The sequence below is a fragment of the Patagioenas fasciata genome, chromosome 9 (assembly GCF_037038585.1).
Source record: "Patagioenas fasciata isolate bPatFas1 chromosome 9, bPatFas1.hap1, whole genome shotgun sequence".
NCBI classification, from domain to species: domain Eukaryota; kingdom Metazoa; phylum Chordata; class Aves; order Columbiformes; family Columbidae; genus Patagioenas; species Patagioenas fasciata.
Window position 1 is genome coordinate 17,553,781 of NC_092528.1, and position 14,749 is coordinate 17,568,529.

General features: G+C 49.4%; 1 protein-coding gene across 1 annotated transcript; it reads left to right on the forward strand.

The window, feature by feature from the left end:
- Positions 1–8,065: 8,065 nt before the first annotated feature.
- Positions 8,066–12,332, forward strand: LOC136105163 (zinc finger protein ZIC 1). The gene is made up of 3 exons (XM_065844763.2): positions 8,066–9,749; positions 10,905–11,068; positions 11,584–12,332. Exons 1-3 carry the CDS (start codon positions 8,774–8,776, stop codon positions 11,779–11,781), a joined length of 1,338 nt encoding a protein of 445 aa, XP_065700835.1. The 5' UTR covers positions 8,066–8,773; the 3' UTR covers positions 11,782–12,332.
- The last annotated feature ends 2,417 nt before the right edge of the window (positions 12,333–14,749 follow it).

Below are 14,749 nucleotides of genomic sequence, written 5' to 3' on the forward strand. Positions count from 1 at the left end.
CCGATTGCGTGCGGGGCGTGGGGGGGAGCGGGGCGAGGGACGGGCAGGGTCGCCACATGACTGCGGGGAGGCGGAGAAACGGGAATGAGGAGGGGAGCGGGGCCAGACCCGGCCGAGCTCCCCGCATCTTCCAGGATGTTTTGAAAACTTGAACGCCTGTTCGTGCAGCCCTTTGGCAGCTTTAACTCGTGCGGCTGCCACTCGAGGGATGACCGAGGTCTCACGCTTCTTGGCAAGGACCTTAGCCGTGTTTGATCAGATAAGCCGGGCTCTCGGAAAACTTTCAAACGTGTCAACGTCAGCTTGTGCAGGGCAGGTTGTTTTTTTTTTTTAATATTATTTCCTTTTCAACCCACCTGGCTATGGTAAGGGCATCCCCTTCTAGGCTACCCTTGGGACTCACGAGCTGGATGAACCAGAGCTTTTCCAGGGAGAAACCAAGATTGCTCAAGCAGCAGTACAGAAACATCCTGAGCTGAAGTTGAAACTCAGACGTCAGGGCAGATCCATGGGACAATATTTTTATAAGATCTATAGGATAGACCTTATCTTAAGGGAAGTCAAGTTTGGAGAGACCATAGTGCTTTATTGAGTGCGAGATCAACACGAATAGACCGGCAACTTGATCTTGAGTACAAATGTTTTGGTGGCTGCTGTGTTCCTGCGACCCTGTTCACAGCCCCCGGCTCCAAAACCCACCCCTGCCTGGAGGGCTGCTCTACAGGGGTGACATCTTGCAAAGACGAGTGACAAGCACCTTTCTTGCCCACTTCTCCCACCCGAACCTGCCCCCGACCCGGTTGTCTCGGGGAAGAAGCGAGTTGGCCGAGGCAGCAATGGGAGAAGGCAGGAGCCCCGCGCGTGGGGCTTGTGCCCTGGGAGGGGGCAGAGCTGCCTCCCTGCTTCCCGCCCTGCAGTGCGGGGGTATCCTGATTTCCGCCTGCCCACACCTGGGGGGTGCGGGGCCGAGCCGGGCAACCCCAACCCTCCGGCTCCTGCCTGCACCCGGCGGCTACCGGGGCCTTCGAGATTGAAACTGAGCCGCACACCCTTTTGCGGTAACCCCCAGGGATGGGGACAGGCCCAGCTGCTGCGCGGTTTTACGGATCCACCGCACTTTGCCCTGTCGGAATCTATCTATTCAGCAAGGCCCTTATCCGTATTTGTACCTTTGCCGAAGAAAGGGCCTGCTGTGAAGGTGAGGTGCAAAGTTCCCGAAAATTAGGGGCTGCTCGTGTTGTGCTCTTTGACTTGGGGTCGAATCCTGCTCACCCTTAGAGTCGTGCTCACCACAAGGAACGGCTCCTGCCCTGAGAAGCATCGGGGAGAGCAAAATCTGACCTTCTCCCAATCCTGCCACTGCGGAAACTTCCCTTCCTGACGACCCTGCTACAAACTTTCCAGTCGCTGCCCAAGGGCTGGGAGGGGATGCTCTGAACTTCTCAGACAGCCGATTCCGGGGCTTACCTTTAGGCTTCAGCTCCCGAATGAGAGGAAGGGAACGGGTTAATCTGAAAATCCTAATATTTAGTGTGAGTAAGGGATAAAAGCAAGGAATAGAAACAGATAGGACCGAGAAGTCACCCTATGCGATTCCTTATCCCTCAAACTCGCGTTGGGCAGGGAGGGATGATGGAGGCAGCGAGTGGCACAGGAGCAGGGCATAGGACCTGAGCCCGAGTCCCTGTCTGTCCCGGCAGAAGACGCTGCTGTTTAGGAAGAGGTAGTTAAAGAGAAAGGCTTTCTGTAGTTCCAGCATCTTCTCGGAGAAGAGAGGTGAGGGTACCGAGTGGCTTGGGAGCACATTCTGCCTTCGCTTCTATTCCCTCGCCTCGTTCTCGTCTACGGGGACGTCTCTGTTTCAAGGTTCCTGAATAACGGGAACACAGCTACCAGACGAGGTGCCTAGGTTTGCCTCTAACTTTTTGTGACCTAGAGCTAACCTAGGAGAAGCAAATCATTTGCTTATTTTAAATCGAATATTTCATTCAGTACCTCAAGATTAAGGTATTCCTGTCAGATAAGCTGTCAGTCACTAACTACTTATACACCACATTGTGGAAGCCTGGTATCCCTGGTAAAGATGATACATATCATGTAAACCCCATCAACAAGATCAAAGTCTTCTTCTTTAATAGGATCCAATACATGTCAAACCTCATTCCAATCAAATCGTCCGTAAATGAATTCAAGATGAATATGTCATAGAATAATGTGACAGTGCAATCACACGGGGTCAGGGGTTGTTGTTTCAATGAGAGAGTCGTCAAATATTAATTCTAGAACCTCCAAATGAATAGGCATTGAGCAGGATTAGGCAGCTGCTGGTGGGGAGTTGTGTCGCTGATTTGTATTTATGCAAGTATGTTAAACACTAAGCTGAAAAAATATTGTCTTCTTTGAACTGGGAAAAAAAAAAAAAAAAAGGAAGAAGAAGAAAAAGAGACATATTTTAACTTACTTGACTTTTCCAGGATGTTTCTGTAAAGTCGTTTTCTTTTCCTCATGACAAGGGGAGTCTTGTGCCTCATTTCCTGACTTTCTTCCTGTTTGGGAAGAGGGGTGGAAAGTTAAGAGCAAAACCATTTGTGTATGATATTAAATGAGTGAGACGTTATATGACTTGAGCATCATGGATTCGAAAAGAAAAGAAGAGAAAACAAAAGAGTTAAGCAGCAAGGGTGAGGGGAATCACAGAAGGGTTGAAGACAAGCTTTCTCTGAGGGGAAACTGGAGGCTGTCTCCCCAGTAAAGCAGCACATGTTTTATGGAGTCATGAAGTTTCCATGGCTGATTTAGGGAAAAAAAAAAATGAAAGGACATCTTTTCAGTTCTCCTTTGATCTGACATTCACCTTCTGGCAGGCTATTGTAAGGCAGGTTTTTACCAATTCGACGATATTGTCTACAGATCCTTCCCTCCCGAAATTAAATTTCGGACTCTGCGATCCTCCAATGCAAGTTGTTGTCTCAGCAAGGATTAGTATAGTACCACCCTGGCACTTCTCCCTGCCTATAATTTTCAGCTTGCTCTTTGCACTTCGCAAGGCAGAGCACTGCCACTACTGCAGGCAGAACTTTGCACAGCTTTCTTTGAGCGGCAGCTATAACCCTCAGAGCAGACCTGGGATTTGATGCAATGTCCGAGTATGAATTTTTGCAGGTATCTTTGAAATTCTCTCTTCCCGCCCCCTCCCTCTCCTTTCCCCCCCCCTCCCTCAATACAGAAAAGCACACTAGAATCTGTAATCAGTTACTTCAAAAGATATTATTATTATTACTATTACTGCTCTTGCCACTTTTATTATCGGGACTCCAGGGCTGCTAAATAAAAATGTATCCTAACACAAATAATTGATGATATTAATTACGAAACTTCATCAGGGCATCAGTTATACTCTATCACAAATAATTTGATGTCACCAATATTTTCACTGCTGTGATGAAAATTACTGCCGAAATAAAAAGAACTAGAGCAAACCCTTAGGAATTATTTTTTTTTAGTCATCTTCCATTCATCTTCACACTTTTATCAAGTCAGATAGCCTCGTTAGTGAGAGGCTTGCAGTTGTGCTTTGTTGGTTAGGATGGGAGGCTGGAAGAGTGCTCAGCTCCCAAGTGTTTGCCAAAACTTGTTGAAACTGGACAAAAAAAAAATTACTGCATTTAATATTTCAAATGGTTACCAGATGACAAAAAGCGAAGGCAAAACAGTTGTGGATTTCAGAGTAAATATTGACTAAAACTCTGGCTCGATCTCGCTCGCCTTTCTCATGTGCGCAATGCCACTGGTGGAGCCGTAGGGCAAGGATGTCCCATTGCCCGAGCTGGACGGATCGCGGCCGGGCCGAGACCCGGGGCTCCGGTGCGGGGTACCAGTACCACCCTCCCCGGAGTCCCACGCTGGGTCTTGGGGTGTGAGGGGCTGCAACTCGCGCAGGCGGGACCCGGCCCCCCTTTCCCAAATGCTCACTTCTACACTCGGCCAAAACTGCACCGGCGGAGAGGGGTTGGGAGCAGCCGCAGCCCCCGCGGGAGCAGTGCGGTCCCGGGCGGGTTTGGCGGCGCCGCCTCTGGCTGTGGGAGCCGGGTTGAGCGTGCGGTAGCCGTGGCGGGGTGTGACTCGCCGCTGGCGGCTTGTCACGCAACCTGGGCTTTCCGCGGCCGCGCAAGGCGAAGGAAGCGCTCGCCAGGAAGGTCTCGGTGCAGAAATAAAGTTCCTCGGCTCCCCAGGGCTGGGGCATCGTGCATGACAAAGGACCAGCAGGGTTGGCGGCCGGGACGTCTCGGCGAGGAGCCCGTGTCGGTCCCCGCCCGGTCCGGCGCTGTGACTGTGCGCGGGCTGGCACATGAAGCAGGGTTCGGGTCAGAGGTCACCCTTGAGGGCATCACCCTCGGCAGGGATTTGGCAGCATCTCCCTTTCCCCAGCCAGCACCGAGGGTGGGGGGGGCCCTCGGGGCTGAGATCCTGGTCTCAGCCCCTCCGCGGGCTTTGCACGAATTTGGCGGCGGCACCCAGCTCCTTTGGCAGCTCCCCCGGCCCTGCCGCGGGGGGGTTGGTAGGTGGGAGTTTGTGGGGGCCGACCGGACTCCGGGGCTCCGTCCCTACTGCAACCATCTATAAAGAAGGGCGTGCAGTGCCGGAGCGACGGCTTCCCCAGCGCGCTCCGTGGTACCGGGCGCGGCGGTGCGTGAGGCGCTGGGCGGGGAGGGAGTCCCCTGGGAACCCTCCCCACGGCGCTCGTCCCATTGTCAGTACACCTCGCCATCTGCCCGCCCCCCCGGGCACTCGGCCCCGCCTGGGCGGCCGCTGGACCCACCGTCTGCTCGTCCCCACCGACCCCGGCCGCTGTCCGGGCTGGGAGCGCCTCCGTTCCGCTAAGCGAAACCCCTCTGCTCCGCGTTGCGCGGACAGCCCGCCCTGGCACCTCCTTGGGCTCGGGGTGGGGGGGAACAGGCGCGGTGCCCGGCATCCGGTGGAGGTGCTGAACCCCCCTCGACGGCGCTTGGGTGCTTCTCCCTCCGCCCGCCCCCGCACACCGAGATGCCGCCGGGGACCGGCCCCACGTGGGCGAAGGCAGTCGAGGCACTGTCCCCCGTCACCACAGGGCTCCAGCCCTTCCCCCCCCGGTGGCAAATCCTCCTCCTGCGGGTCCTCCCCGCCTAGGGCAGGGAGCACTCGGCCGGCCCTTGGGGCAGGCGGTGGGGGGCTAGCCCTCTGTCCAGCCACCCCCTGCTCCCAGGCACTTACCCCTGCGACCTGTTGAAGGTTTCCCCCTCATTTCTGAACTGGCAAAAATGAAAGAGGGGGAGGGGGGAGGGAAGAGAAAGAGAGAATGAAAGAAGAAAACAATAACCCCCCCCCATGAACCCACCACCTCTTTGGCTCTTCCATCCAGGCGGTCATCCTTCATTTCTTCTTTTCTTGCTTTCTGGAAGCAGTTAGGGAATGTATGATGAAGCAGAAATGAGCCGTCAGGATGATATTTTAATGGCTTATATGTCACGTTGGTGCATGTGGCTTTGAACTGGAGCAGCTTTCGTTTCCTGCAGAGAGCGCGCCGCAAATCCCACTTGATAACTTCTACAACCCACAATATTTTTTTTTTTTTGTTTAACATTCGCTGTTACACTGTATATTTAGATACGCTTCCTAAAAATACCTTCTTGTCTGCCTTCTCATATATTTTGTGCCGACCTGGAATGATCACTGGGTTCTCCCTGCACTGGTAGGCAAGCTAGCACTGGACTACCTAACTTTCTTGATCTCCTATTGACATCGCCCTGAAGACTTTAAAACAACACTGATAACTCTGTCCTCGGCTTAATTTTAGCACCAAACACAGAAAGTGGCGTAACACCCGCCTAAAGACCACGTCCACACACAGGCGGGCTCCTAGAGTGGGTATACCTGTTGCTATAAAGTATTGCAGTTCCATCGAATGGGTTTGGCAGAATAAACGCAAACATGTATATTCAGCCCAGCGTTATTCCGAAAAAAAAAATTAAAAAAAAATCGTAAAGCCTCCCAAGATCCTGGGGAAATTACATAATACATCTGCTTTGAAAGCCATCTGCGTGCACCGAGTACAGGCAAGCTGCATCTGGAGATAAACTGCAGCGAAACATTCCTTCAGGGCGTATCAAAGTTTATTTGTTGTTGTTTGCTTGTTTGTTTTCTAGGTGAAATGGCCATTTTTATACGCAGTTGTCACCCGAGAAACGTTCGCGCAGCAGCGCTGCTGGTCTAATTCCCCGGTACCTGCGCTGCGGATTGCTTACCAGCGCCTTTAATTAGACGGGATGAGTTTAAAGTTTCTTTGTTTGGCACTAGGAATTGGAGGGGCTCGGATTGAGCTGCGAAGGAGGCAAGTGAATGGTTGAACAAAGATGAAATGGAAGGAGTCCGACTCTTAGCGGGCTTTTGGTGTTTTCGTTACTTTGAAATAATTAGAGCTAATGAATGTGCAGGCGACTAAGTAAATAAATAATTTGCCAGTTCTATATATGTACACACACACATGGTCACATACGTAAGTGTCTATATGCATACACGCACAAATACGTCTATTTTTAAAAGTTTCAAGAGATTTTTTTTCTGCCGAAGCATCGTTTAAAATATTGTACAAATGTTGCTTAGCTTAATTGATTCAGCCACAAAGGTTTTCTGCTTTTAAATACCATACTTATAATACCTTTCAACAATAATTTTAATATATAGTCAATGGCTCTTTGTAGCGGGAACAAAAAAGGACTATCCTCAGTTTTTCAATAGACTTCGAGCTGGGGAAAGACAGGTTAATCGAGGGTTGCATCTAGAAAACAACCAAGTGTTGTATGTTTGCACTGAATCCAAATGTCTGCATTTTTCTAACTAAATCAAAGGGAGTGTTATTTCTTTTTCTGCTCACTCATCTGAAGGTAAGTAAATTTTCTCTGGCGATCAAAAGCCTGGTCAGCAACAAAGACACCGCCTGCTTTTTCCACCGTCCTGGTGTGGCAAGTTGAGGAATTTCAATAACTGTGACAAGGGTGACTGATTTGTGAACTAGAAAAGGCTTGAATGTCACAAAATTTATATTGCTCCTATCGAGGACTTAAAATAAATTTTTACACACACACTACCCTCCTCACCTCCCCCTCCCACCCCCCCCAAAAAAAAAAAAGGCAAAAGAGAAGAAGTATCTGGGAGTTTCATGCGGTAGGATGAGAAACAATGTAGGTTTGGGAAATTTACAGTTTTACCTGAATGAAAGAAACTCCGTAAATGGAGAGAGCGAGAGAAAAGGAGAGTGAGAGAAAGGAGAAAGAAAATAACAAGAAAGAGGCGAAACAACAACAACAAAAGTAGAAAGTTAAGAGTTCTCACCCACCTGCGTTTTGATGGGTGCAGAATACAAGATTTATTTCAGAAACCTGATGGAGGGATAGAGTCAGCTACCCAGAGAAATCACGCCTGGTGTTTAAAAACAAAATCAAATGCACCCAGCACCTACTCTCGGAGAGCTTCAGTTTTAAACAGGAAGAAAACAACAGCTTCAAAAGAAGCGAGTCCCTACAGGGCTTCTCTTTTCAAAGCCTGAAAAGTTGCTCAGTGATCTTAAAAATTCTGGATCACCAAGAAATTATCATTACCATCATTATCAGAGTGCTGGAGAGGGACAGAGAGAGGAAGAGCAGGGGAGAAAATAACCCTAATAATAATAAAATATTTTTTTTCTTAGCACACATACATACGAAATGATGCGCTGGAAATATTTTAGTGGCGGAAAAAAAAAGCTTTATATATATATATACATATATATATATATACATATGTATATAAAAAGTTGCTACTCCTGCCGCCCTGTTTGTCAGAAGGGATGTCAGGGCGCTCACAATACCTGCGATTGATGAGGCGGAGGGGCCAATCAGCGGCGGGAGGCGGCCGTGCGCGCCCCTCGTTGGCGGGGCCGGGGGGAGTTACGCGGGGAAGGGGGAGTTGCCGCCGACCAATGAGCGCTCACGTCCGCCCGTACGGCGCTCCGCCCCCGGCTCCCATTCATCAAGGGGGGGGACGGTGTCGTCTTTTCAATTCATTTATCTGCAGGAATGATTGCCGCTATCAGTCTCGCGTTCACCGCCCGGCTGAGGAGGTGAAAGTTTCTCCCCAGGAAGATAAACCGCAAAAGACAATATTGTGCATGATTTGCGCCTTTTTTTTTTTGCAAAGCGAAAAAAAAAAAGGGCCCCCCCCCAAAAAAAATCGGGGAGAGTGTGGGGAAGCTCGAAGAGGAGAGAGAAACAATCTCTCGGCCACTTTGCAACATTCCTATAGCCAAAAAAATCACTGGAGGAAGTTTCTTTTCTGTTTTGCCTTTTTTTTTTTTTTTTTTTTTTTTCCTGCCCGTGTTGCTCTCTCTCCGTTATTGTTATTTGCAGGCAGTTTATTTTTGAGCCCACCCAACCCCCTCCCAACTTAAACCTCCCTGAAAAGTCAAAGCAGAGAGACAGTGAATATTTTTGGGGCACATTTTTATTATTATTATTTACAACTCCGAAGATCTCTTTCCCCCTTCTGCACCAGCCTCCTTTATTTTTTTTTTTTCCTTCTCCCCCCCTTTTTTTTTTTCTTCCCCCTGCGCTGATGCCGAGGGGGGTGTTTTTGATGTGGTTGCTTTGGTGGTGATCGTCGCTGACTTTCCAAAGAGGGTGTTTTCGCTGCTGCTGCTTCTCTCCGCGTTGTGTGTGTGCGCGCGTGCTTTTTTTTTGGTTGCTGCATCGACGCTGGGAAGATGCTTCTGGATGCTGGACCGCAGTATCCCGCCATAGGAGTCACTACCTTCGGATCCTCTCGCCACCACTCCACGGCCGATGTCACGGACAGAGAAGTGGGGCTGGGGATCAACCCTTTCGCCGATGGCATGGGTGCCTTCAAAATCAACCCCAGCACCCATGAGCTGGCCTCGGCCGGCCAGACCGCCTTCACCTCGCAGGCGCCCGGCTACGCGGCGGCGGCCCTGGGGCACCACCACCACCCGACCCATGTCAGCTCCTACTCCAGCGCCGCTTTCAACTCCACCCGGGACTTTCTGTTCCGCAACCGAGGCTTCGGGGAGGCGGCGGCCGCCAGCGCCCAGCACAGCCTCTTCGCCTCCGCTGCCGGCAGTTTCGCCGGACCCCACGGACACACCGATGCCGCGGGACATATACTTTTCCCGGGGCTGCACGAACAAGCCACCAGCCATGCTTCGCCGAACGTGGTGAATGGGCAGATGCGCCTGGGCTTCTCCGGAGACATGTACGGCAGACCCGACCAGTACGGCCAGGTCACCAGTCCCCGCTCCGAGCACTACGCCTCGACCCAGCTGCACGGCTACGGCCACATGAACATGAACATGGCAGCCCACCACGGGGCAGGGGCCTTCTTTCGTTACATGCGGCAACCCATCAAACAGGAACTCATCTGTAAGTGGATTGAGCCCGAGCAATTGTCAAACCCCAAAAAGTCCTGCAACAAAACTTTCAGCACGATGCACGAGCTGGTGACTCATGTCACAGTGGAGCACGTTGGAGGACCCGAGCAGTCCAATCACATATGTTTCTGGGAAGAGTGTCCAAGAGAAGGGAAACCTTTCAAGGCCAAATACAAACTTGTAAATCACATCAGAGTCCACACAGGTGAAAAACCTTTCCCCTGCCCTTTCCCAGGCTGTGGCAAAGTGTTTGCCAGATCAGAGAATCTCAAAATACACAAAAGAACTCATACAGGTACGGTAACCTTCTCTGTAGCTTTTCTCTCTGCGAGTGGAAGCGCCGAGCTCCGGAGCGCGGGACAGGGATGGGCCGGGGGGGGCAGGGCGCTGCTTCGTCGGGTTAGGGAGTGAGACGTTATGGTCCAGGGCCACTGATTTTTCCGGGGAGTCGGACTCGGAGCTCCGCTGCAAAACAAGCTCGGTCACAGCCACGCCAGCAGTAGCAACAAAAAGAAAATTATCCCTGCCGAAGCAGAGGGGGAGAAAGGCAGGGCTTACTGCTGGGATTGGTAGGGCAAGGGCGGAGGGGGGGGGGGGGGCTGAGGGGTATCGCAGCAACCTGTCCTGTTTAAATTTATAGGTTTTAATTAATTGTTGTTCGGCAGTTTTGACGGTGGCACGATGAGAAATTGTGCTAAATATTGCAGGCAGCTCATCCGTCTCCCCTGTGCAATTCAGGGCTTGGTAAATATTTAATTCCGACGAGCGATTTTAAATAAACTGAGCTCGGCGCGTTAGTGTGTTATTGTTGTGCGAAGGGCAGGCGCCAGGATCCCTGAGAACTTTTCCCTGTCGCGGGAGGTGGAATTGCAGCAGCCTCTGGCTGGAAGAACTCTCTCCCACCGCTCTAGCCCGGAGCGCCGAAAGCCAGTGCCGCTTTCCCGAGCGCTTTTGCAAAGGGTTTGTTAGGGCTGTCCCCGCGTTGTTTTCCCCGGCCGGATAATTTGCAATATTGCAAGAAAATACGGGGGAGGCGGGCTGGGTTGGGTGGGAGCGTTAAATATCACGAGAATGAGCTATAAAAACGGAAACTAGACACTAAGGATCGTGTGTAAATACCACCATGCTTGCTCTCGTAGCGTTGCGAGGAGGGAGAGGTGCCCAGGCTGGGGCTACAACTGAAACTCACCCCTCCAAAGGAAAGAAAAAAAACCAAAATTATTTAGCTCCTTCCCCGCCTCGAAATGGGCGCTGAACAGAGGTTGGAGGTGTGGAAAGAACAGAGAAAAGAAGCAAGGTTTCGGGGGATTTGAGCCTCGTTGAAGTTAGAAAGTTGCAAGTGTTAGAAATGGAGCCCTGGTCTTCTGTCCGGCGGGGCGGTGGGGACAATGAGCGATACAGCCGGCCCTGCTTAATCAGATCCATTTTCCCCCCCTTCCCTCTGCAATAGGTGAAAAACCATTTAAGTGTGAATTCGAGGGCTGTGACAGGCGCTTTGCAAACAGCAGCGACCGCAAAAAGCACATGCATGTGCACACTTCCGACAAGCCCTATCTCTGCAAAATGTGTGACAAGTCCTACACGCACCCCAGCTCCCTCAGAAAGCACATGAAGGTAAATGGAGGGTGCCTGGTGTGCGGGGCTCGGATGCCGCCTCGGGCCTGGCCGGAGGAAAGGGCTGCGGGGACGGGGACAGGAGAGCCCAGGCCGCGGGCCGGCAGCGCGGTGGTGCCTGCGGGCGGAGCGCGGCCCGGCCAGCTGCGGGGCTCCGCGTTGCTGCGGCCCATCCTCGAAGTCCACCACGGGCCCACCGGGCCGCGCCGGCCCGCATCCGGCCGTGCTCAGTCCCAGTCCCTGGGGCTGGGCCTTTTTGTCGGTGCGTTTTAGCCCGGGAGGGGAGGGGGGCAGTGCGAGGAAGCAGCCGGTGCGGCGCTACCCGGCCTTTCCCGCCGGGCCAGGGCCTGGGAGTGCGGCCCCGGGGCTGGGGCCGGCAAGGAGCCCCACGGGGATGCCCGGGCCGGGGCTCGGCACTGGGTCCCCTTGTCTGGTGCATCCCCAGTCGTAAGCGACCGCCGCCAGGGCCTCCGTTCTCTGCCGCTCTCTATTTCTGCCCGGGTTTTCTCTTGCAGGTCCATGAATCATCCTCGCAGGGGTCTCAGCCTTCTCCCGCCGCCAGCTCAGGCTACGAGTCCTCCACCCCTCCAACCATCGTGTCTCCATCCACAGAAAACCAGACCGCCAGCTCCTTATCCCCTTCCTCCTCCGCAGTCCACCACACGTCCAGCCACAGCACGCTTACATCAAATTTTAACGAATGGTACGTCTAAAACGCTAAAACAAAACAACAAAAAACCACAAAACGAAACAAAACAAAAACGCCCCAAGTGAGAAAACAAATACTCTATTTAAAGACTCAAAAAATAATGAACACTTTGAAATCAGAATTTAAATGAGCAAACAAAAGTAAAATGCTGCCAGTAGACCCAGGACCGAGTAAAATGAAGACTTCATTTTTAAAATTGTTGTGTTTTTTAAATTTTTTCCCTTTTTTTTTTTTTTTTGACTGTTCCGCTCTGCTCTGTTCCAAGGCTTGATAGGAGAAGGGGTTAGTAGAATGCATAAGAAGACAAGGTTACCAGGGCAAATGCCAACTCTTTAGGGCTTTACTGGAAACCACTGATTAGAGATCTCCAACTGCATGTCTGCTCGGGCAGCGGCCTTCCCCCCATCCCCTCTTGTAAATACAGAATTATTAGCTTCAAAAACAAAACAACAAAAAAATGTACTGTTTGATTTTGTAAATAGTTATATCGCAAGTTGAATAAGGGGATATGTGGATTTGTGGTCTTTGCATATATGTGGGGGGAGGGGCGGGCGGGCGGGAGCAGCGACGGGGGGGCGGAGGTGGTTGGGGGGGCAGAGGGAAGAGGTAGAAATTCAACTATTTGTACTGAATGGCAAGAATGTTCTAGTAAATGTGTACCAAAATGTGAATTACTTTGTATTATTACAGTCTAAACGTCGATCTAACAGAATATTATTGGTATTAATGTGCTTTTTTTGTATAAAGTGCAACATTTCGTCCCAAAGTCCAGTCTAAGTAGTGCAGTAAAATGTTGTTACACGTCCTGTCAAGAAATTCGTATAGTGAAAGCCTGGATCTGCGTGTCAAACTGTTACATTTGTTTATGTAAAGTGATATTAAAAAAAAAAAAAGATATAAACTATATCTGTCCGTTGCTTTTGGCAAATACAAGAACATAATGTATATAAATCCTAATTTCCATATTTATCCGCATGTAAAGGTCCGGTTATACATGTTACAAGATATTCAATATTTATGGTTAGAAGAATTGGTATGTAAAATTTAGTTTACAGAACTGTTTGGTAACATTTCGTACCTTATTAAAGATTCTTAAATCCCATGAATTGTGGTAGGAATTCTTATTCACTAAGTCAACCTGCTGCAACTCCAACTAGCTTTAGGATATTAGAATAAAACTGTCCCAGTTTTTCACTGCTTTCCATTATGTCATCACTAAAGCAGCGAAGGTGATATAAATGTGATAAATGAAAGGATCCCTGCTGGCATTACTATAGTGTGTAATTAGTATTTATATCAAAATTTATGAAACAAATTTTCGGCCGCAGTATAATTTAAATGACCTTTGCAGACATAGAATAACAACCATAAAAATAACAGAAATAGATTGCATATGCTACATAAATATTAATGTGGGGAATTGTTACTCGAGAAGTGCTGCTCTCCACTCCAACATTGACCATGAATCTGCATAGACTGGGTCCCTAAATTAAATTAATTCGGATAACATATATTAGGAGATTTAAAACAGAGGATATTTCGGTTGCTATTTTAATTTAAGGCATTTATGGACATAACTAATTCTCAGGCAGTGGACTCATGACTTTCCTTGGGCCTTTTACTCCAAGAAGTACAGCACTGTTTCACGAAGGCCGTTGTTGTTGTTGCTTATACATATATTTTTAATATCTTTTTTTTCCTGATATTCCTTAAAACGTGATGTTAATTTAAATCAATTACTTCTTGTGTTATGTTATTATTATTACTATAATTTTGCCAGTGTTAATAGCTTTCTAAAAAATAAATCTAGGGGCTAAGAATTATTTTATGTAATTTGATTATCTTTCTATCTCTTTTATTTATTTCTCATTTACTTAAGAAATTCGTTCCATTGGCTGGCGTTGATACAGTAAATTTGTAAATGAGAAGACAATATAAAAAATCTAAATTACTTGTGCTTAATGACTGTAGCAGAACGCCTTTTCTCTAAATCAGATTGTCTTCCTTGCAGTTTAGTTTGATAGATTTGCAAGCTGTACTGCTTCCACTAACTTAGCTACGGTTGTTGGAACTGTTGGGCTTTGTTCCTGGTTGTAGCTTGCATGATCGCCCCATTAAGCAGACAACATATCAACAGACAACACAAATCATGAGGTTGGCTAAAGCTGCGAGGGCTTGTGATATGTCATAGAGTGAATTGCAGAAACTGACCTTCCAGTAGACCAAGATGACACTTTAACAGCTTCTTTAAAGAAATATTATGTGTACAGCGAGTCAATAGCCATATTAACCGCTCGGGGGGGAGGGGGTACCGGGGAAAGCCACTCTCTGCTCATATTCATGCGGGCGCTCCGCAGCTCCGGCTGTAACCCAGCCAGAGCACAGCCCGCCCAGCTCACACCAAAACCCCCCAACTATTCCGCTTTGTTCATAACATTTGGGGATCTCCCTCGGAGATTTTTCACTCTCCCAAGGCACAACACATCCCGCAACGCCCCCCCCCCCCCCAAAAAAAAAAAAAAAAGAAGTTTGCGTTGCTTAGCTTAAGCTCTACTCCTGCCAGCTCGGCATCGCCTTTTGCTCTCTGCAGCACCCGTGGGAAGGCTTCGTTTTAACTTTACTTTCTACAAAATGTTATTATTATGAGGCTAATGTCGGTTTTCAATGAACAGAGCGCCACCTTGCAGGGCTTGGCGAGATAGAAAAAGTTGGAGCCCTCTGGGACCCAGGCAGAGTGCTGGGACTTTCGGAAATGTAACCCACCCAGCAAAAGAGCCAGGGAAAAAATGTTTCGTGCGCCGAAAATATTGCTCTCTGCGAATCTTTCAGCTTATCTGTCCAGACGACTTGACCGTGCAGCGGTTAAAAAAAAAATAACCTGAGTGTAGCTAAAAAAAAAATAAAATTATCTCAGAGATAGTCTGAGCCATCCCACTGTAAAAGAACCTCGGAGAGACGTGGTGGGGGTGATG

What these genes read in the sequence shown, in the direction of transcription:
- LOC136105163 (XM_065844763.2), top strand. Translation starts at nt 8,774, where the DNA reads ATGCTTCTGGATGCTGGACCGCAGTATCCCGCCATAGGAGTCACTACC. An exon ending in ACACAAAAGAACTCATACAG is followed by an intron (nt 9,750 to 10,904) that starts GTACGGTAACCT and finishes CCTCTGCAATAG; the next exon opens with GTGAAAAACCATTTAAGTGT. An exon ending in CCCTCAGAAAGCACATGAAG is followed by an intron (nt 11,069 to 11,583) that starts GTAAATGGAGGG and finishes TTTCTCTTGCAG; the next exon opens with GTCCATGAATCATCCTCGCA.